General features: G+C 43.7%; 2 protein-coding genes across 2 annotated transcripts; both read right to left on the bottom strand.

Annotated features, from left to right (window-relative positions):
* Positions 1-12086: 12086 nt before the first annotated feature.
* On the bottom strand, positions 12087-14967 carry LOC144710221 (cytochrome P450 84A1-like). The gene is made up of 2 exons (XM_078583929.1): positions 13863-14967; positions 12087-12815 (listed from the first exon to the last, which is right to left on the bottom strand). Exons 1-2 carry the CDS (start codon positions 14790-14792, stop codon positions 12192-12194), a joined length of 1554 nt encoding a protein of 517 aa, XP_078440055.1. The 5' UTR covers positions 14793-14967; the 3' UTR covers positions 12087-12191.
* A 1290-nt stretch (positions 14968-16257) lies between these two features.
* LOC144710271 (NADH-ubiquinone oxidoreductase-like protein) lies at positions 16258-21087 on the bottom strand. The gene is made up of 2 exons (XM_078583997.1): positions 20709-21087; positions 16258-16597 (listed from the first exon to the last, which is right to left on the bottom strand). Exons 1-2 carry the CDS (start codon positions 21061-21063, stop codon positions 16395-16397), a joined length of 558 nt encoding a protein of 185 aa, XP_078440123.1. The 5' UTR covers positions 21064-21087; the 3' UTR covers positions 16258-16394.
* Between the last annotated feature and the right edge of the window lie 625 nt (positions 21088-21712).

Here is a 21712-nt window from a genome sequence, read left to right as displayed (position 1 = left end):
AAGAGGTTGAGTCTGAGCGTAAAGTTCGCGTGGGGAGCGATAGTTGCGAGGACGAGAGGAATCATTGGACACGGAAGAAGAGGTTGTAGACGAGGTGAGTGGGGAAGAGGGAGAGGGTGGGGCGATGGATGGCGGATGGTCAGCGGGCGACGAGATCTGCTTAGGTCGCAATGGTGGAGGCGAAGTGGGAGGAAGCTCAGGGAGTGGAACGAGGCGAGGATTAGAGCCGAGAAGGCTTGGCACGGGCGAGAAAGTTGATGCAGGCGAAGAAAGACCAGGAAAAGTATCTTCATGAAAAAGTACGTCACGTGAAATGTAAATTCTACCGGAGAGGAGAGATAGACATCGATAGCCCAAATGATGAGAGCTATATCCCAGAAAAATACATCGTTCGGAGCGAGGAGATAACTTGTGATCTGCATATGAGCGCAAGTAAGGAAAGCATAAGCAGCCGAAAGGTTTGAGAAAGTGATAGTTAGGTAAAGACCGATGAAGAAGCTCGAAGGGGGACTTATCTGCGAGATTCGGCGTCGGAAGTCGGTTGATCAAATACACTGCGGTAGCTGCCGCCTCATCCCAAAACCGGGGAGGTAAGGAGGCTTGTTGCAGGAGTGCAAGAGTTGTTTCAATGACATGACGATGCTTCCGTTCGGCGGTCCCGTTTTGCTGAGGAGTGTGTGGGCAGGATACGCGATGGTGTATGCCATGGTGTTTGAGATGGGACTGCAAGGCTTGAAATTCTCCCCCCCAGTCGGACTGAAAGGCTAGTATTTTGGAGGAAAATTGCCGTTCGACCAACGATTGAAAATGGACGAATGTAGAGAAAACGTCACTTTTATGTTTTAAAGGGAAAAACCAAGTGTAACGGCAATAATCGTCAATAAATATAACATAGTAGGAGAAATTTGAATTCGATATGACAGGGGCGGAACCCCATAAGTCTGAATGTATTAATTCCAACGGCTTAAGAGAACGAGTGCGAGAGGAAGTATAGGGGAGGCGATGGCTCTTAGAAAGAGCGCAGGCCGTGCAGACATAGTTTTTAGGGAGTGAAGCGGGAGGAAAACCGAACCGTTGGATCGTCTGTCGAAGAACGCGAAATGAAGGGTGACCGAGGCGGCGATGCCATGTGTCGATGGAGCCACGTTCACCGACGAGTGCTTGGGGGAAGTTGCTCGGTGAAAAGCAATATAAGCCACCTTTAGTGAGACCCGTGAGCAGAACCTGCTCGGTATGACTGTCTTAAACGACGCAATAAGAGGGGTGAAATTCGAAAAACACTTGATTTTCTTCGGAGAATTGGCGCACGGAAAGAAGGTTACAGGTAATTTCAAGAGCGTGTAAAACATGCTTAAGAAGCAAATTCCGATGGACCGTAGGGATAGTACTGTGACCTGAGTGTTGAATCTGCAAACCTGATCCATCCCCGATGAAGATTTTGTCTTGCCCCGAGTAGCTTTGAGCATCCATGAGCATGTTTGGGTCTGCTACGAGGTGGTGCATTGCTCCACTGTCGGGGTACCATTGCGAGGACGGGGCGATTGAGGACGAGGTGCTGTATGCTTGTGGAGGCTGACGCGCGCGTGAGACTCGTGATCGCGACGGTCGCTTGTTGAAGTTTCCGTGCCCCTCTGTAGGAGGAGCTGGGTTTATTCGGGGGTCTTGCAGAATGTACGACCGGTTGAATCGGTCGTAGCATTCCAAAGCTCTATGACCCGTTCGGGAGCATATCTGACACTTGGTAACAAATCTTGTAGTTCCGTTTCCACGACCTGCGCCGCCGCCTCGTCCGGTTCCCCTGCCACGGTTACGGGTGGAGTTTTCGTGCTTACCTTTGCTTTGAGTGGAGTTGTCCGTGGATGAGTGGGCAAGATTGACGCTTGGTGCAAATTCCGGTGTTTCCTTGGCGGGCTGATGGCGAGCCAACATAGCTTCATGATCCCGAAGATGGGATATAACTGTGCCCAATGTCATGGGTTCTGTTGCTGCTCTGACCGTGGATATAATTGGTGCGTACTGTGCACCTAATCCCCGGAGTAGCGCATGTACCATGGTTCGCTGATCGACCCGCTCTCCAAAGGCTGCCAGAGCGCTGCAGATTGTCCAAAACTGGACAATGTAGTCTTCCAGACTTGTGTTTCCCTTTGTAAGGGTGTGGAGCCTTCCAAGTAGCTCTTGCACGCAAGCTTCGGCAGACGAGGCAAAGTCCTTCGCCAGCATGTCCCAGACTTCCTTTGCTGTGGATGCTTCCGTTACGCATCCTATGATTCCTTCTGTCATGGAAGACAGAAGAAACCCCATAACGTGTTGGTCGAAGTTCCACCAATCATCGTCCGGGTCTTCGGCTTGAGGAGGGGGACCGGCTTCAATGTGATCTGCAAGACGGTGAGATCTCAAGGTTGGCAATACCTGAGTCTTCCAAACGATGTAGTTGTCCCTTGTGAGCTTCACTGAGGGTGCTAGTGCGGCAGAGATCTTTGTAGGACCTCTGCACGCACCTCTTCTCCTTCTTCGGTCGCCGCGACTCCTCCGGAGATGAGAACTCTGACGTAGTTCCGTCGTCGAGATGGAGGGCTTCGAATGCCGACTCTGGCATTGGCTCTGATACCATGTTGGATTTCGTCGCTTCCTGAAGAAGAGGAGAGAAGAGAGCGACAAACAGAAGATTGGAAAACAAAGACTTTGTGTTCAGAGGGAATGGACGAGAAAGATACAACTTGCCATTTTACAAAACATTGCTACACTTCTTATAGAGAACGCTAGGGCGGTTGTGCTGTTAACTGCTGCGTTAATGCGGCAGGTGGCATGATTATCTTGGCATTGGAACCACGCGGCGTCGCTGCCTTGGCATCGTGTCCTTGGCGGCGCGGCGTGAATGAAGGTTCCTCCTCGGAGACTGTCATCTTGCGGAGGCTTCTAGAAGGTGTGCTGACGTTGGCGGTGATTGCGTCATGGTCAGACTTGACTCGTGGCGGAGGTTCCTCAACAAAAAGAACCCTTTTTTACGGATACCCACCATCAAATCGATCTGGAGCTTCTCTCTAGGCCACCGAGACTCTGAAGATAATGGACTGGGGATGATCATCAGGAAGGAGAGATCGAGAGAGGAAGAAAAGGTAACGAGACTTACGGGTTGGCGTCGAATCCGACAGAAGCCGGTTCTTTGGAGTGAACGGAAGCCTCCAACTCCATCGCTGGTTGATTCACGTTGGAGGCCACGGAAGTGTCCTCCGGCCGTGACTCCTCTACCGCCGCGCTCGACGGAGCGCGAACGTTCTCCATCGGAGACAATGCCATCTCTCCGATTTAGGCGAAGGGAGGTTCGCCTTCATCCGGTTGCCTTCCATGGTGGTCTTACTGGCCGAGAAAACAGAGGCGCTCGTCAGGCTCTCCTTCTCGCATTTGATCTGCCATGGTCTCTTCCTCTTCAGCATGACAGGCAAGATCGAAGACTGAGAAGGCGCGCAAGGAGGGGAGAGCCGAGCCAGGGAGAAAGTTCTGGACTTGGGTCTCCTGGCAAGACCCGCTCCCCACTTTCGACTCCGATTCGAGGTTATACGGCTTTGAGGGCTCCTAGAGATGCCTCGTGAGGCGGCTTGACTTCTCTTGATTACCATCTCTCTCACTCTCTCTCCTCTCTCACTCTCTTGTCAGCCCATCAGCATCCAGAAGGGTACATGAATTCCTATTATAGTAGTAGAGAAGAGAGAGAGTGAGGGAGAAGAGAGAGACTGAGAGAGAAGAGAGAGTGAGAGATAGAAGCCTTTGTATGGGAGGTTACGCTGTGCACAAGAGAGAGAAGCATGGAAGGGGATATGAGAAGAAAAATGGTGGTTATGAACTACCATATCAAGAGTCATCGAAGCATCGAAAGGGATCCAAGCAATGGGGATATGAGAAGAAAAATGGAGGTTCTGCACTACATCAGGAACTGAAGAGAAATAGGGCCGCATACTCTCGAAACGACCGTTGACCCTCGTTTCATCCCCGATGCTTGGATCCCCTTCAAAATTAAAGCATTTCATCAAAGTGTGCCGTTGAATTTTCAAACTGAATCTATTTTTGAATCTATTTTCTGCTGAAAATGGATCAGCGGCATATACTGTTGAATGTTGACCAAATTATTTAAACCAAATTTTGAATGTATTTTAATGAAATTAATGAATTGTGAATCTATTTTCTGCTAAAAATGGATCATCTCCCTGTCTCGCTCGCCCTCTCTCCTCTGATGCTATCCATCTCTTGATCTATCTAATTTCGCTCTGATGCTGTCTATATTTCTATCTTAATCTCCCTGTCTCGCTCTCAAAATCTCTCTCTCTCTCTCTTTATTTGTCTCTTAATCACTCTCTCTTTATTCCTGTCTTAGTCATGCTCTCTCTCTATTTCTATCTTGATCACGCTCTCTCTTTCTCTTTCTCTCTCTCTATTTCTCTCTTAATCAAGCTCTCTCTCTCCATTGCTCTCTTAATCATGCTCTCTCTATTTCTCTCTTCTTCATGAAATTTTGAATGTGTTATAATGAAATTAATGAATTTTGAATCTATTTTCTGTTGAAAATGGATCAACGGAAGATGCTGTTGAATTTGGAATCTATTTTCTGACATTAATGTATTTTAGTGAAATTAATCAATTCTGAATCTATTTTCTGCTGAAAATGTATGTTAATGAAAATTTGAATGTAGCTTAATGAATTTAATGAACTTTGAATCTATTTTCTGCTGAAAATGGATCAACAGCAGGTGCTGTTGAATTTTGAATCTATTTTGTGAAATTTCAATCGTCTCTATTGCTCACATCTCTATCCCTACTTCGTATTTTCGGAAATTAATCAAAATTTTCAAAATTTTCGTTCGGAATTGGTTAGCGTTTATAGCTGAATCAAATAATCTATTTACCGATCGTCGCTTGAATCAAATATTTTTCTGCTCGCAATATTTTCTGCTGAAAATGTTTTGAATTTTCTGTTGAATTTTCTGCTGAAAATTGATGAACAACAGATGCTGTTGAATTTTGAATCTATTAATGAAAATAATATATTTTCTGGGCTGTGTCAAAATTCTGATTGCGGCCTGAAATATTAATCTTGTAAGGTTAAGTGAGCGTGTAAGGTTAAGTGAAGAATTATTAATCTTGAGGGTCTTACCCATTTGGTACGAGTCGGGTCCGCCCGTCCCGTGCGAGCATCATCTAGCGGGAGACATCCTGTTTGGCGCTGTAACGTCCTCGTCCCACCGGATGAGGGTCGAAAGGTCTACCTCTATTTCTGGGCGACTCCGTCGATACCCCAGAGGTCGGCACCCTTTTGCTTGCCGGCATTCGCACGTACTAAACCCACGCCCGTGCATTTTCATCGTAGGTCGTCCTCGTAGGATACTGTGTCGGACGACTTCCTCGGCGTAGACGTACGTCCACGTCGCACTCGACACTGAGTCCAACACCTCGGTGATGGCCAGATCACATCCCCCGACATTGTCCTGCATCAGACATGAAATGTGTGATTGGCTTGTCGGCCACATATATTTCCATCACTCAACAGATGAGGCGTACCATCATTTGTTCAAACTCCATTAGTGAGGAATAGTGGAAGAACTCATTGCAGAATTTTAACAACTAGCAGGGTATGCTTTCGTCATCCCTACGGACATCCTCGTGAAGGTGTTCCACTCGGCTCTCCAACTAGATCTTCGTGTCAAAGTTCAAAGGTGTCGGACTCGATCCCTCGATGAGATGAAAGAGTATGCACTTGAAGTCGAGCATGGGGTGCAAATGAAGATTGTAACTGCTAAATCCCTACGAGAGAAGGAAAAAATACTACCTCCAAAAACATTGTGTCTACCCTCACAATAGGGGGACAAGTGGCGTCAAATCAGCGCCGAAAAGGGGGTTGGACCTATGTTGGTCTGATAGAGGAAGAATGGAGGATGAGGAAGAAGAGTCTTTATTCTGATTGTAATGAGATATTCACACTCGGCCACCGTCGTTGAGAAAATTGGTCAAAAGATATACAATTGGGGGCCTTCGGGTCCCTTTAATGGCTTTGGAGTGGCATCCCAAGGCCTTCATTGGAATGGACGACCGTGGGGGTCCTCCTAGGCTGTCAGATGGTCTGGCGGTCCCCCCTATGATGGAAAACCGCTGTGAAGTCGGCAACGTCAACATCCATGGATGGGAATCGATGAAACTGCCCTTGACCATCTGATCCCCCTCATTAAGGGCTCAACAACTGCGATTAAATTGCAGTCGTGTAGCCTTTTTTAGTTTGGAGCACCCTGCCACACCATCAGCCTCATTAGTGTCCCCCGTCACTACACCCTCTTTGTGATTCACCAGCGCATGTGGCCTTGGCGTCTGCATCAATTGCTGCAACCAATTAGAGCCATGAAAAATAAATAAAAATAATTAAATAAAACAAAATAGATCTCACCGTTAGACCTTCTCTAAAAAGATTGGACAAATGCGATCATATCCGCCTATTTAAAAGAAGCCCAAAATGGTACAGGCTTCAGACGGGGTCGGCTCGAAGACAGATCACGGTTTCATTTAAAACTTGATAATATAGCAGCCCGATGGGCAGCGATCAATCGTGTTGCCTCGGCCAGGCCCAGCACGAAGATAAAAAGAGCCTGCTATTTTAATCCCTTATGGGAAGTATTTCAAAACAAAATGCTATATAGAACTTGACAGATATCTTATATCCAAATAAAAAGGCTTCCCTCTCCATTGATCGCACTTCTCCCTAGGCCTTTGTGGGCCTTATGTTGGCCCTCTCTCTGGTGGATGTTGGTCTTGTGTCGGGTACCGCCCCTTGCTGGCTGTCAGCAGGCTTGAGTGCCCTACTTTTGCCCCCTCTATGGCCAGCTTGCTCAATGTTGCGCCTGGATGGCCCAATAAACAAACTATTTCTTTATTTTTACTTATTTATTTATTTACTTTTATATATGTAAATTTTCTTCCTTTCTCTCCTTCTCTCTTTTATTTCCTTTTCTTCAACCTTGATTTCATCCCTATAAAAGCATAAATGACATACTAAAAGGATCATTAATCTTATACATACCAACAATGATTTAAATGTATTTTTATTAATGAATTGTTGGGTTTTTAAATCATGTAAAAATTACATTAGATAAAATGATCCCAAAATGACTTTAAAAAGTGTGTGATTCCATGCCATTTTGGGTCTACCAAGCAACCCCCCCCCCCCATTTAAAAAATTTTAGTACCTTAGGAATGATGCATAACCAGGCCAAAAGATCTTCTCCTGATGCAGGTTGACTTTAGATTATATATCTTATTGAAGGGGGTTAGCTCCCTTTGAAGGTGAGGGCTAGGTCGGAGGAGTTTCTCACCTCATATCAATCTCTCAATCACTTGGGATACTCAAGAGTCAAATCCTCTACAAACTTCTCTGTACACTAAGAAAAGTTCCAATCGCACTCTTTCTTTTGGTACTATCCAACATCCATTGAACCTACCATTGAGCTGGGCACGCACATTGTGGTCCACTGTATTTGGGAAAATGTAGATAAATAAACTTGATGCCTCTCAACATTTTTTTCTTTTATATATTTTTTTATATTTTCACCTGCATAATTTTTCTTTGGCTTTTTCCTTGCATGGTTGAAAACAAGAGGCATATAGATCACGCATCTCTCTAGTCCTTGCTCGATATTCTGCTTGTTGTGCTAATTTTTTCATACTTTCACGATTTGTGTAGGTGTTTAATGATTATCACTTTCAGGGTGAATATATCTGTAGGGGCTTAGGCTTGTGATGAAATATTCACAGCACGACTCGAGGTTATAGGGTGAGAATCAATGACTGGAGAATAGGCTTAGAAATTCAGAATGGTCATGTTCATCCACTAGGTAATACAGAGAGTGGCACACTTATTCAACTTCTACTTTTGAATGAGACAACAGACTTTTGATCATGATAGTGGCCATAAGCTCCTAGTTTTACCCCTCTTCCTTCTCAAGTTGTTCACCACACTAATCGGGAGATGCAAGAACCCTCGGTCATTCTTCATCTAAGAAGATTGGTGTGGATGTTTAAGCAGGAATTGGGTGTATGTACATGAAGGAGTGTGTTATGCAGCACATGGTTTGAATAAATTTCTCTACTCCATTGATCAATCATGACTATAAATGATATGTGATAACTTGCAAATTAACATGATTAATTAATGAATTTTATATTATATTTATGTGTTTTAATGACTATATTTCCATGTTATCATATTAAAATAAAGATAGATCATTTAACCTTTCATTTTATTATTAATTCTGATTTTTTATCATTTTTTATGGAATTTAACTTCATTTCAGTGAAGAAATATTTTTTACAGGGTTTTAAATACTTGGCTAAAGGTTGGTAAGTGTTTCCATGATTTTTCTGGAATTTTCCATATTTTTATATAATTTTTTGACCATTATATAGCCAAGAAATGATTTTTACATATTTAAATAACACATATATTATTTATTTGGCATTTATAATATATTTAAATATTTACTAAGGAGTATCCACGTCATACGCCCAGACGAACAAATAGATATATATATTTAAATAAGAATAAAGAGAGAGAGAGAATGAGTGGTTATTATTATATAATAAATAGAGAGAAGAGAGAGAGAAGAATAGTCAACATACGCGGCTATGATTTAAAATATATAAAAGAGAGAAGAGAGAGAGAAGAATAGTCAACATAAGTGGCTATGATTTAAAATATTTAAAGAGAGAAGAGAGAGAAGAATAGCGGCTTATGATTTAAAATAAAAGAGAGAAGAATGGTCAAAGATTACGGCTAAGAGAATAAAAAAATATATATATTTTTTTTAAAAAGACCTTTTGTCCTTTTCTTTTGTTTTTATTATTTCAGGGTGACGTGGAGAATTCCTAGCCGTTCAAATGACTAAATCACTTGCCAATGATTGCGGGCGGACGACGCGCACAACAACGTGTCAGGGCGTGATCCGAGAAAGCGGAAAAGGAGAAATAATCATCCTAGCCAATCAAAACGCGCCATTTCCAAGCTTATTGGAGGAGAGATAAATAAATCCAACGGCTCAGATTTTTTCTCACTAAAACCTTGATATCTTGAGATCTACATGTCCGATTGGGCTGAAATTTTGAGGGTAGGTTCGTCTTTTCCCCCTCTACAATCCAGACGGTTGGATCTTTAAATGGAGGTCTGGAAAAGGGCGAAAATCACTTTTGGAGGCTCTCCCCAAGCAATTGGCCAGGAAGGACACAGGAGGCATTCTGGAAGTCGTCAGATCTGGATCTCTTTATCAAATTTGTAAGTTTCTGAATTTTATTTGATCATCTTCTAGAACGATTCGAAAACGCCTTGGCATGGGCGAAATGTACATGCCCTAGATTCATGTTTTGAATGCGTCAGCACTTCTTTTTGATTTGAATTCGAGATCTGACTTTTGATAATTAATTCTTAATCATTTTAGGACATTTCTGCTTCATTACATTTTTAATTTAGGGTCAAAATTGGGGCTTTCCCCAATTTCTTCACTTTCTCTCTCTAGGTTAATTTGATTTTTTTCTCTCTCTATATTTCGGTTTTTATTGTTTAGAAATTTAATTTAATATATAAAAAACCCAAAAATAAAATTTGAACCGAAAATTCATCCATTTTGAACTCCAATTCAAAAATCACTTTCTTGATTATTAAATTCCCAATTTTAATTCTGAAAATTATTATAAATTTTATTAAATTGGGAAATTAATAATTTATATTTTTATGAGCTTAAAATAATAATAATATTCTTATCTGGAATTATTCTGATCAAATCAAAATTAAGTTTTACTTAATTTTGATTATTTTAAGAATATTATTTAATATTAATTGAATTAAATATTGCAAAATTCAAAATTACTTGACTTGATTCATAAAAATTGTTTGAAAATTCTGAATTGTTGCCTCCTTGCGGATCGACCCCTTGCTTGCTCTATATTCTTATTTAGTAATTAAGGGAATTATAAATTTATTGCATAAGTCTAAAAAGCGCAACGACCACGTAATTTTACGTGATTTTTCGGCTTATCAATATGCATGACTATAAATCCTTTGTTTCCAGTGTCTTGGTTTCTTCATGGTTGGTTTGCCCGACGACACGTGGAATTCATTGTCCTCAGCATTTTATTGGAACCAAGGAAAATTCTAGTATAAAGTGAAATCTAGCTAAAAACGTAGAAATTAATCAAGATAATGGACTGGGTTGTCTAAAAGGAATTGTATGCGCATATGTATGTACTTGTATTTCAAGGTTGACTTTAGAGATCCCTTGACTTCTAAAGTTCAATATCAATAGGAAGTCAAGGTGCCTTTGATCCTCTAAATGATGTTCAAGAAATTCAAAACTCTTCCTTCTAAAATGATATCCAATATATGTCAAAGGTTCAAGCCAATTTTCAGAATTGTTATCTTCAAGTGGTTCCTCGAAATTTGGCTTCTCATCACACTCAAATAAGGATATTCTAAACATGTGTCCTCTCCTCTACATATATGATCCTCAAATGTGCCTTCCATTTACGCTACAATGATCATGTAAGCTTTGACACCATCCTCATAAAATGAATGCTCAGTCAGTACATCCATTCTTACATTTTCCCGGGCACATTTTCTGATGTAACACTAGTGGAGTCTAAATGTGTGTTATCCCCTGTATATGTTTGATCATCTAACACATAAGTATCCTCTTTATCATCACAAATAATGATGGGGTATACACCAATATCTTGAAGGAGTGGATGCTCCATCTCCATATCTACACATAGAAGCTCCCGGGGGAGATCATCCAAAGTAGAGGACATCCTCAAAATCATCCTTAAAATCATTTCGTTTATGTTCAAAAATTTTAAATTCAATATCATCATCAAAATCATCCCTAAAATCATTTTCATTATCTTTATAAGTGATCTCCTGGATTCTCTTTGCTAACTCCTTGTGCTCCCCAAGAATGATGCTTTCAAGATTCTTGATCAACCGTCTCAATTTAGATCCCTCATGGATGTCACATCCTCTGAGTGTAAGAGGTAAGGTATTGGTCATGTTCCTATCCAACTTGAGCATTCCCAACATTGGAACACATATATCATTCACGTCACCTCTCTTGAGTATGGACCACAACGCACTAAAATATTCATTCAACTCATTAATCAATGTAAAGAATTGTTCTATTTTCTTAACATTGAAAGTTGACGGGCCCCATGACCATTGTGTGTCTAGCGCATAAAAATCAGGTTCAGCTCTAACTATGGAAGTCGTGTGCTGATCCCGATGATTGTAGTTGTGATCATGTGTAAGAAATTCATCATTCTCAGACAGCAACATGAGAATAATCATGAGTAGTTCAATGGAATGAGTCATCTCTAGATTCTAAATATAGGTGATACTCTAGAGGACAGCCATGAGGTGCTAAGTACTTGGCTATGATCGTCCTTGTAATATTCATGAGGTATGGATTAGTTGGGGGGTAAGGTCATGTTGTTGGATATTGGCATATGTGTCGTATGAGTGTGATATCTGAGGATCACATGATGACTCATGCTCATCCCAAGGCGAGGATGGTTATTCATACCCTGAATGAGCATGGTTTCAACTATCATCTCCTTCCATGATCCATCATGAGAGGGTAGGAACATAGCGGTTTTCAATAATGCACGATATAAATTCAATAAAAATATAAATGTAGAGAACATAAAAATATATGAAAATTAAAATAACATAAATTAGAAATTTAAGTAGTTCATATACATGCAAAAATGTTATCAATAATGCATGCAAGTATAAAAATGTTTCAATTAAAACAATCATAATTAGGGAGATAAGATGTCACCTCACTTTTCTCCTAATTAGCTGATACAAGATGATTTTTTTTCATGTAATGATAGGTTCAAGAAAAACAATATAAAATAATATGTAAGTTTATCTTTTATTAGGCTCAAGAAAAAATAGAAAATAATATGTATGTCTATCGATTACACCCGGATGTATGTTTATCTTTTATTAGAGAGGTTGTGTCTTGTATGTTTGTGTTCATCCTTTCTATTTCAACAGGAAGTCCATGAGACCTTCACAACTTTCATGTCTTTTATTTAAGAAAGAGCTCCAACAGAAACATGCTCAATAGATAGAGAGAGAAAAAAAGGATAAAGAGAGAGGGAGAGATGGATCAGATTGGGCAGGCCAACCGAGGCGTCGGGACGGCACAAAGGCGGACCGCCCTCGGCGCTGTGAGCCCAAACACGTCCCCCATATCCATCTCTTCTGGTTTCATCCCCGCTGGCAACTCCCACCTAAAACAGTGCACTAGCTGAGCTACTGCCAGCTCAAGCCCATACAGACCCAGCCGCATGCCCGGGCACGACCTCCTCCCCGACCCAAATGGCACCAGCTCAAAGGACCCCCCACTCATCTCCCGAGCTGCCTCCTCCTCCACAAACCTCTCTGGCCAGAACTCCTCTGCCCTCTTCCACGCACTCCACATCCTCCCTATCGCCCATGCGTTGACCAATACCCTTGTGCCAGCTGGCACCCAGAACCCTGCCACCTCAACGTCCTCCATCGCCTCATGCATCGCCACTGGGATCGGCGGGTGCAGCCTGAGGGTCTCCTTGATTATACACTTGAGGTAGGGAAGTTTGTCTATGTCTTCCTCGTTGACTTTCCGGTCAATGCCGACGACTTTGGTCAACTCAGCTTGGGCCTTCTGCATCTCTGATGGGTTTCTTAGAAGCTCTGCCATGGCCCATTCTATCGCTGACGCCACCGTCTCCGTCCCCCCGAACATGACATCCTGTGGGGAATAGTGTTTGTTAGGGTTCAGGCAAGTCTAATAACTTCACTATCTAACTGGATTGGGGTGTGGTTATGGGATAATTAGCATATTATGTGGAAAACTAAAGTAGATTCATCTTGAAGTTGTTTAAACTGGATTGAGATTTGGTTGGGAGTATGAAAAGGGTCAGGGGGATAGAGGAGAGAGAAAGATAGAATGAAAGAGAGAGGAAGTTGATAGAGAGAGAGAGAGAGCGAGATATAGGAAGAGAGAGAAGGAAAGAGAGGGAGAGAGAAATAGAGAACTAGAGAACTAGAGAACTAGAGACGAGAGATAGAAGGAAAGAGAGAGGAAGGCCGATATAGGGAGAGAGCAAATCAGAGGAAGAGAAAGGAAGAAAGAGAAGAGAGGGAGAGAGAAATAGTGAACGACAGAAAGAGAGATGGAAGGAAAGAATTAGGAACGCGGATAGAGGGAGAGCGCAAGACATAAGGAGAGAAAGGTAGAGAGAGAAGGAAAGAGAGGAAGAGAGAAAGGGAGAAAGAGAGAAAGAGAGAGAGAGAGAGAGAGAGAGAGAGAGAGAAAGAGAGAAGAAGAGACAGAAGGAAAGAGAAAGGGATAGAGGGAGAGAGAGAGATAAAAGGGGATAGAGGGAGCGAGGAAGACAGAGGAAAAGAGAGACGCAAGCGAGCGAGAGAGAGACATAAGATAGAGAGAGAAAGAGAAGCGGGATACGCGGAGAGAAGAATAGAGAGTAAAAAGGAAAGAGAGAGGGAGAGAGAATAGAGATATAAGGGAGGGAGGGTGGAACGGGATAGAGGGAGAAAGATTGAGAGAGAGATAGAAGGAAAGAGAGATAAAGAGGGATAGAGGGAGAGGACGACAGAGGAAGAAAGAAAAGGCAAGAGAGGGAGAGAGAAAGAAAAAAAAGATAGAGAGAGGGAAGCGGGATAAACGGAGAGAGCAAGACAGAAGAGAAAGGGAGAGAGCGATGTAAAAGATAAAGAGAAGAAGAGAGGAAAAGCGAGACAGAGAGAGAGAGAGAGAGACGTATATAGTATATACCATAATGATCGCCTTGATGTTATTCCTGGTGAGCTTGAAAGATCCGGCGAGCTCAGCAGAGTCAGTGTCGCCCCCGGCGGCGCCTGACTCATCCAAGAAAGCGAGCATATCATCAACCATATCCGCCTTCGGATCATCACCCTCCTTCGGGCTCGCCAGATGATCATCGATAATCCGATCGATAAACGTATCAAGCTCAGACCTCGCCTTAACCAGCCGCTTCTTAATCCCTTGCAAGTCCAACACCTCGAGCCACGGCACAAAATCCGCCAAATTAAACACCCCGAACAGCTTAGAAAACTCCTGCAAAATCCCGATAAACTTATCCTGCTCTTCGCCGCGCCCGCCGCTGGAGCCGAAGGCCGCGCGATAAGTCACGTTCCTGGCGAGATTGAAAGCGATCTCGCCGAGGTTGACGGGCTGGCGAGGAGGGGAAGAGGCGATAGCGGAGGTGGCGGAGTCGACTTCGGAGGAAACGCAGTCCCAAGACTGAGCGCGGCGGCGACTGAAGAGCTTAACGACGCAAAGCTTTCGTATTTGTCGCCAGAAGGGGCCGTAGTTGGCGAAGGCCATGTCGCTGAGGTCGTAGGTGAGGTAGCGGATGGAGGCGGTGGTGGGGCGGCCGGCGAAGGCGTGGTCGTGGAGTTGGAGGACTTGTTTGGCCATGGCGGGGGAGGAGACGACGACGGTGCGGGAGAGGCCGAGGCGGAGGTGGAAGAGGCCGCCGTGGGCGGCGGCGAGGCGGGCGAGGCCGCGGTGGGTGAGCTGGGACATGAGGTGCATGTGGCCGATGATGGGTAGCGAGGGCGGGCTCGGAGGGAGCTTGCGGCCGCTCGGGCGCCGGAGAATGGCCCAGAGTATCGCCGTTAGAGGGATAAAGAAGAGCGCCAGCGCCCATGGGAGATGAGCTTCCGCAGAACCCATCTCCATCTTGTGTCTATCTCTCGCTCCCTCTCTCGCTCTCTATCTATATCGCTATCTCTCGCGCTCTGTGTCTCTGTGTCTCTCTCTGGAAGGTGAGCTCGGGGAGCGGAAGACGGGGAAGGGTGTGAGAATGAGCTCGGCTGTGCTGCGGCTGGGTGGTTTTATAGGCGCTTCTCTCTCCCCCCCCCTCTCTCTCTCTCTCTCTCTGGACTTCTCTCTCTCTCTCTCTCGACTTCTCTCTCTCTCTCTCTCTCTCTCTCTCTCTCTCTCTCTCTCTCTCTCTCTCTCTCTCTCTCTTTCTCTCTCTCTCTCTCTCTCGACTTCTCTCTCTCTCTCTCTCTCCCCCCATATCTCTCTCTCAACCACTCCCTCTCTCTGCCTCTATTTGTCTCGATATCTCTGTTTCTCTCATTAGTTTACTCCCCTTGTATGGTAGGTGGGAAGAATGTAGAGTAAACTAGAAAGGCCGAGGCTAACGATAGGAAGCTTTAGAAAGTAAGAGAGAGGGAGAGAGAGAGAGATAGCGCGCTGTGTGAAAATGTAAGTTGGAATGGAGAAAGAAAAAATAGCTTAAGATATGAAAAGAGATAGGCCTGCATGGCAATTTTCTTTTGGCGCATGTTGTCGTACAGTCAACTAGGCCTGCTGATAAAAAAGGAGGTAGGTGGGAAACTTGACCATCCTGAACCAAAACCCAAGAGAGAGATAAAGAAACATGGAAATATATAAAGCGAGAGATTTAAGAAAGAAAGACGAGGAAGAGAAATAAAGATAGATAGATAGATAGTTAGGGAATAGGTGATATAGATAGCTATAGAGAAATAAAGATAGAGAGAAGATAGATAGGGAAAGAGAGATAAAGATAGAGAGAAGATAAAGAAAGATAGATAGGGAAAGAGAAATAGAGTTAGAGAGAAGATAAAGAAATATGGATAGGGAAAGAGAGAAAAAGATAGACACCTAGAGAGATGGAGAGAGATAAAGAAAGATAGATAGGGAAAGAGAGATAAAGATAGATATCTAGAGATATAGAGTTAGAGAGAAGATAAAGAAATATAGATAGGGAAAGAGAGAAAAAGATAGACACCTAGAGAGATGGAGAGAGATAAAGAAAGATAGATAGGGAAAGAGAGATAAAGATAGATATCTAGAGAGATGGAGAGAGATAAAGATAGAAAGAGAGAGATATATATATAGCGAAAGAGATAAAGAAAGACAGAGAAAGAGATAAAGAAAGGTAGAGAGGGAGAGAGAGATAAAGAAAGACAGAAAGAGATAAAGATAGGTAAAGAGGGAGAGAGAGATAAAGTATGGATAGAAATAAAGACAAAGAAAGAAAAAGAAAGACCAATTTGAAGAGAGTAAGCTACGGATAGCGACACAGACACAAACTTTGACCAGTGGTCTACGTTCATAGAGATAATAAGACCGGTCAAATTGGATGCGCCCACACGCATTGAACAGCAGTCTCTGGAACCCACAATAAAGTTTAGGGTAGGTCTGAATAAGACACCAAGACGGTTCTGAAAATTCCATTATTTTCCAGAAAAAAAGAAGGGAAATGGGAACGTTTCCATAGAGAAAAAAGGCAGTTTATTGGGCTAAGGATTACTGGGCCGGCCCAGGAGGCCCATCCTTGGGAGGATTATCCGAGGATTTGGCAGCGGCGGCGGCGGTCAACGCCTCCAAAGTCTTGAAGAATTCTTCGGGCAACCGCGGCGGCCGGTGGTGAGGTACGTGTTTCGGTATCGGCGCGTCGTTCTCGATCACCTCCACCTCGTATCCCGCCGGAACGCCCCAGTCATCCCACTCTGCAAAAACCCAGTAAGAATGAGATAGAGTCAAAGAGAGTTAAGAGGTTTTTCCAGTTTGAAATTAATATGGTCAACAGAGAAGACATAACAAGAGGTGAGAACAGAAACTTTCGAAGAAAGATATCTTGGGTCTATAGTTCAGGGACACAGATGGGACGACTTTTTCGTCCCGGGACGAAACAATCATCCCGTCCGAGGGTAAGGACGAATTTCGGGACGAATATTCGTTCCGGGAACCACCTGATGGGACGGTTTTCGTCCCGTGGAACAAAAAGATCGTCTGTCTGGAGGTCTCCGGACAATGGACAAATGAATCTGGACGGAAAACCGCCAGATTCACATCCGTCAGTTGAGATGTTGCCACGTGGCCTCGCTATGACAATTTATAATATACTATAATCTATCATTATATATTAAAAATATGAAATGTGTTTTTCCGTCCGGGACGAAGTTCGGGACGAAAATTCGTCCCAGGAGGACTGGAGGAGAGGAAAAATCGTCCCGAGATTATTACACGGGACGGTTTCTTTGTCGGTGGACGAATAACCATCCCGTCCTTCGTCCCTGAGCTAACGTCGGACGTAGGACAGGACAAAATTCGTCCCATCCCGTCATTCGTCCACGTCCAGGACAATCCGGAACTATACTTGGGTCTGAGAAGAGAGAGAAAGAGGTTTTCTGGTTTGAAATTAATCTGGTCAATGGAGAAGAAATAACAAGAGGGGAGATCAGAAACTTAGGAAGAAAGATATCTTGGGTCTGAAAAGAGTATTTTCTTCTTGACCAGGATGACTCCACAAATATGTTTTTTGACAAAAAGGGAGGAAGGTCGCCTACGGTTCCTCCCTATAGGATTAATTAATAGAAATTTATAAATACACACAGACGTCCCCAGACCCTCGGTTCACCTCCCTATAAACCTAACAGAGACTAAACTCTCCACATTGTATACCCATCTCATATTTTTTAGGCTGTTTGAAAATCTAAGAAAATAAAATTGAAATTCTGACAAAAACCAATGATGCACAACGTGATATTTTTTCATGTGGCTCGGACAAATGAAGAACTCAAAAGATGGATGATGATGACAATGGCATGATTATGATACGATCCGACATCGCATCTATGAACGTCGGCCCAGGACCACGTTGGGGGCCCAGTAGTGGAGGCTATTTCAACCACCCGCGAAGGGAGATAGACAGCTTTTGACCTTGGTAAGTGCCTCGCACCTTTCTCCAATTCAAAGGCCCCTTCTGACCGACCTCAATGTAGACGACCATCCCTGCTCGAGGGCGGCATCCAGGCCGAGTCCAGACGTCGTCAACCCCATCTGCTCAGAGGCGTTGTCAACCCTACCAACAACCTTCCCTCCTCCTATCGTCCTATCTTCTCCTACCTCTCTCAGACGTTGTGTACTGTGGAACATTGTTAAGTTCTATCCAAGTCGTTAGAGTTACAAGGAACCTAACAGCTTAGAAGTGCTCTATCTTTGCTTAGAAACTGTTGGATAGTGATGATGATGACGGTGATATGATCAATACTTCTATGATCCCCACCCTTCTAGGGATATTTTCACTTTTCACGTTCTTGGGCCATTTTGATATTTTCCTGCCTTGAATGTTTCCTTTATGAGGGAACCCAAGAATGAAGAGTTAAATTGCAGCTTGACTCAATCCCTCCTGAGCCCTTCTCCCCTCTACTTTTCAACAATTCCCTGACTCTGGCGATTGCTTCACTGGATCTTCAGCCAGTTTCTCCCAGGATACTACAATACTTTGGGTGAAGTCAAGTTTGAGCATGGCCTAAGAAAAATGGCCAAACCACCATCGAGGTGACCAATTAGGATGATAGAGCATGTTCTCTCGTCAAACTCAAGAACCATTTTGTTGTCAGTAACCAGGTGGTAACATCATACTTATCTTATACAAACCATGACAATAGATAGAGATGGAATAGATCGGAGGAGACAGGGATATTCATCCAATGTCCCATGATTGTGATACAACTCTTCCACACACTTATGAGCGAAGGAAGAAATGCTTCCGACTCGCACGTGCAGAACCGCGCATGGAAGACGAAGAGAGGCAAGTTTAAATCATAAATAGAAGACAAGGAGTCGGGAGGGGGGACACGAAGAGACTTCCTGGCGAGGGGCTGCGGCACTCCGAACTACCACGGCTGGTTTGGGAGATTCTCCCTCTCCTTCGAGAAGCGATCAACCGATTTGGTGCGATCATGGTTGTTTCTTTTCATCTCTATCTTCTACAAACTCTGTTGTGAGTCCTAGTTTGTGTTTCAATCTGAACTACTCTTGAAATTCGTGATTCAAGTTCTACAGAAATTACTCGTCTACTCTGGGATTGTAACAGATTGACCACGTCATACTTCTTCAGCACTGTTCTGCCTTCAGTCATCTGGACTGGCCGTCGGGCGTCAACACAAATGCTAAGACAATGTTGAATTTATCCGTGGCTCTCAACCTCTGTTATAAGCTCGACGGGCCCCTCAGTAGCGCCCAGGATGACGGAGCCTTGGGCTCAAGACTGTCTTGAGTCCAGGCCCAATGCAATGCTATCAGCCCTAGGAGCAATAACTTAGCCTTCAGGATCACTGCAGTTCTATCTACGACTGCTAATCCCTTAGTTTGCATAAACGCACTCATTCTCGTTCTGACTTGCTAAGTAAATTGGTACCAGACAAATCTAACATACTATCGGAGCCAGGTGGCAGGTTCAAATCTCAGAAGCAACACACTGTAAGCGTGGGCCATGAAATAGGCCAGCAGCAGGTGTTGTGGGGGAGTGTTGAAGAACAACATCCTGCTTTGAGAGGAAACATCTTGCCCTGGCTATCAGCTATAGCTTATTATCATGGAAGTGGAAATCAGTCTAATGAATCCTTGCGTAGAGAATGACGATAATAGTAGATAAATTCCCTATTAGAGAGGGTAATCAGAAAATTTGAGGGCAAAAATGTAATGAGTCTAAAAATCCTTCCCCATCCCATTTGTCATTCAGGAATGACACTGGATAAAAATTCTTGACTCTATTAATCAAAGTACAGAACTTAGTTCGAAGTAACGTCCTTTCTCTAACCCTTTATCATACGAAAACCAAACCAACAAAATTCCTTGACGAATAGAATCTTTAAACCAAACATCTTATTCAGATTTTCTGCATTATTAGGTCAATTTACAACTACCAGTATCATCATTTTCCACACTGCAAGTCATTGGACTGATTCGCACTTTCAAGAAAGAAAAAGGACCTAAAAACTCCCAAAAACAGATCATATAACAACGATTACTCACGAACCCTAATATCCTAGCACACGATCTTGTTCACATGAACTCATACGGCTAAGAATTCTCTACTAAAAAGTACACCAAAACAGAAGTAAAAGTATGCATTCAAAACCTAGATTGAAAAAGCAGGGACAAATCTTCGTACCGATTGATGCATCGATTGCCCACAAACCCTAATATCCTAGGACACGATCTTGCTCATGCAATACTCATACGGCTAACAATTCTAAAATAAAAGGTACACCAAAACAGAACAAAAAAATCATCCAGTCAAAACCCAGATCAAAAAAGCAAGGACGAATCTTCATACCGATCTAAGCATCGATTGCCCACTAACCGTAACATCCTAGGACACGATCTTGCTCATGCAAAACTCATACGGCTAAGAATTCTCTAATAAAAAGAACACCAAAACAGAACAAAAAAATCATGCAGTCAAAACCCAGATTAAAGGAAACGGGGACGAATCTTCATACCGATTTAGGCATCGATTACCCACAAAACCCTAATAACGTAGCACAAGATTTTTTTCATATGCACTCATACGGGTAAGAATTCTCAAATAAAAAGTACAACAGAACAGAACGAAAATCACGCATTGAAAACCCAGATCAGAGGAAACGGGGACGAATCTTCATACCGATTTCTGCATCGATTACCCACAAAACCCTAATAACGTAGCCCACGATTTTGTTCACAAGAACTTCATACGGGTAAGAATTCTCAAACGAAAAGTACACCAAAAAATAACTAAAATCACGCATTCAAAACCCAGATCGAAGAAGCGAGGACGAATCTTCATACCGATCATCTTGGCGAGAAGGGTCAGTTCATCCCTAGCCTCCTCGATGAGCTCCTCGACCTGGCCGCAGCCAAGGCGCTTCTCGATCTGCTCCCAGTCCTCCTCCTCCCGGCAAACCTGAAGCCTGTGCCTGGTGAAACTTTCGACAGACTTCCGATAACCCTCGTTCTCCGGCACGGCCTGGATCTCCCTGAGCGTTCTATCGTAGAGATCGATGAGCACCTCCCTCGCATTGGGCACCACTTCGAGACCCACGATCCCAGTCGTCTCCTTCACCCTCGCCAAGAGCATTCCTGCGCTTCTGCCTCCGCTCAGCAGCCATCGCCCGAACATTTTCTGCTCGACCCACCTCCCCATCTCTTCCCCCCTTCTCCCCCTTCTTGTATACTGCGGAGAACTGGGGAAGAGGATGAGACGAATGGTATCCGTCATCCGTTGTCCATCTTGACTTTGGATGGGTAAACGGGATGTTGTCCTTGGTGCCTTCCGTTCCGTTCCGTTCTGTTCTGTCATAGGGTGTTGTTGGTGATTTACTCTAGGGTTTCAATTCTTCTCCATCTGCCGTCTCTTTCCTTCTCCTTGTACCGGAGGGGACGTAGGAGGGAGCGTGATTTGATGGTTGGTATCTGGCATCAAATCCGTTCTGTCCCTTACCGTCATTCGTCATCGGCTATGTTCGTTACTATATCGTATGTTGTCCGGCTTGACCTTGGATTGAGAAACAGGATGTAATCCTTGGTGTTGGTCCATTCTGTTCCGTTCGGTCAAGGGTGTTGGTTATTTCTTTAGGGTTTCAATTTTCCTCCATCTCCGCTCTCTTTACTTCTCCATGTACCGGATTAGATGGAGGAGGGAGCGTGATTTGATGGTTGATATCTGTCATCCATTCCGTCCCCTTACTGTCATTCGTCATCGGCTCCGTTTGTTAGTATCGTCTGTTGTCCGGTTTGACCTCGGATTGGTAGATGGGATGTTGTCCTTGGTGCTTTCGGTTCTGCTCTGTTCT

Source organism: Wolffia australiana, chromosome 12 (genome assembly GCF_029677425.1).
Source record: "Wolffia australiana isolate 7733 chromosome 12, ASM2967742v1".
Lineage (NCBI taxonomy): Eukaryota > Viridiplantae > Streptophyta > Magnoliopsida > Alismatales > Araceae > Wolffia > Wolffia australiana.
Note: the sequence above shows the minus strand (reverse complement) of the source record. Positions and strands in the feature narration are given on the sequence as shown.

Bases quoted from the DNA above. Each gene is read 5' to 3' on its own strand.
- LOC144710221 (XM_078583929.1), bottom strand. From the start codon at position 14,792: ATGGAGATGGGTTCTGCGGAAGCTCATCTCCCATGGGCGCTGGCGCTC. The intron at 12,816-13,862 runs GTATATACTATA...TATTCCCCACAG, and splicing joins ACATCAAGGCGATCATTATG to GATGTCATGTTCGGGGGGAC.
- LOC144710271 (XM_078583997.1), bottom strand. From the start codon at position 21,063: ATGGGGAGGTGGGTCGAGCAGAAAATGTTCGGGCGATGGCTGCTGAGC. The intron at 16,598-20,708 runs GTATGAAGATTC...GGGTTTTTGCAG, and splicing joins CCTTCTCGCCAAGATGATCG to AGTGGGATGACTGGGGCGTT.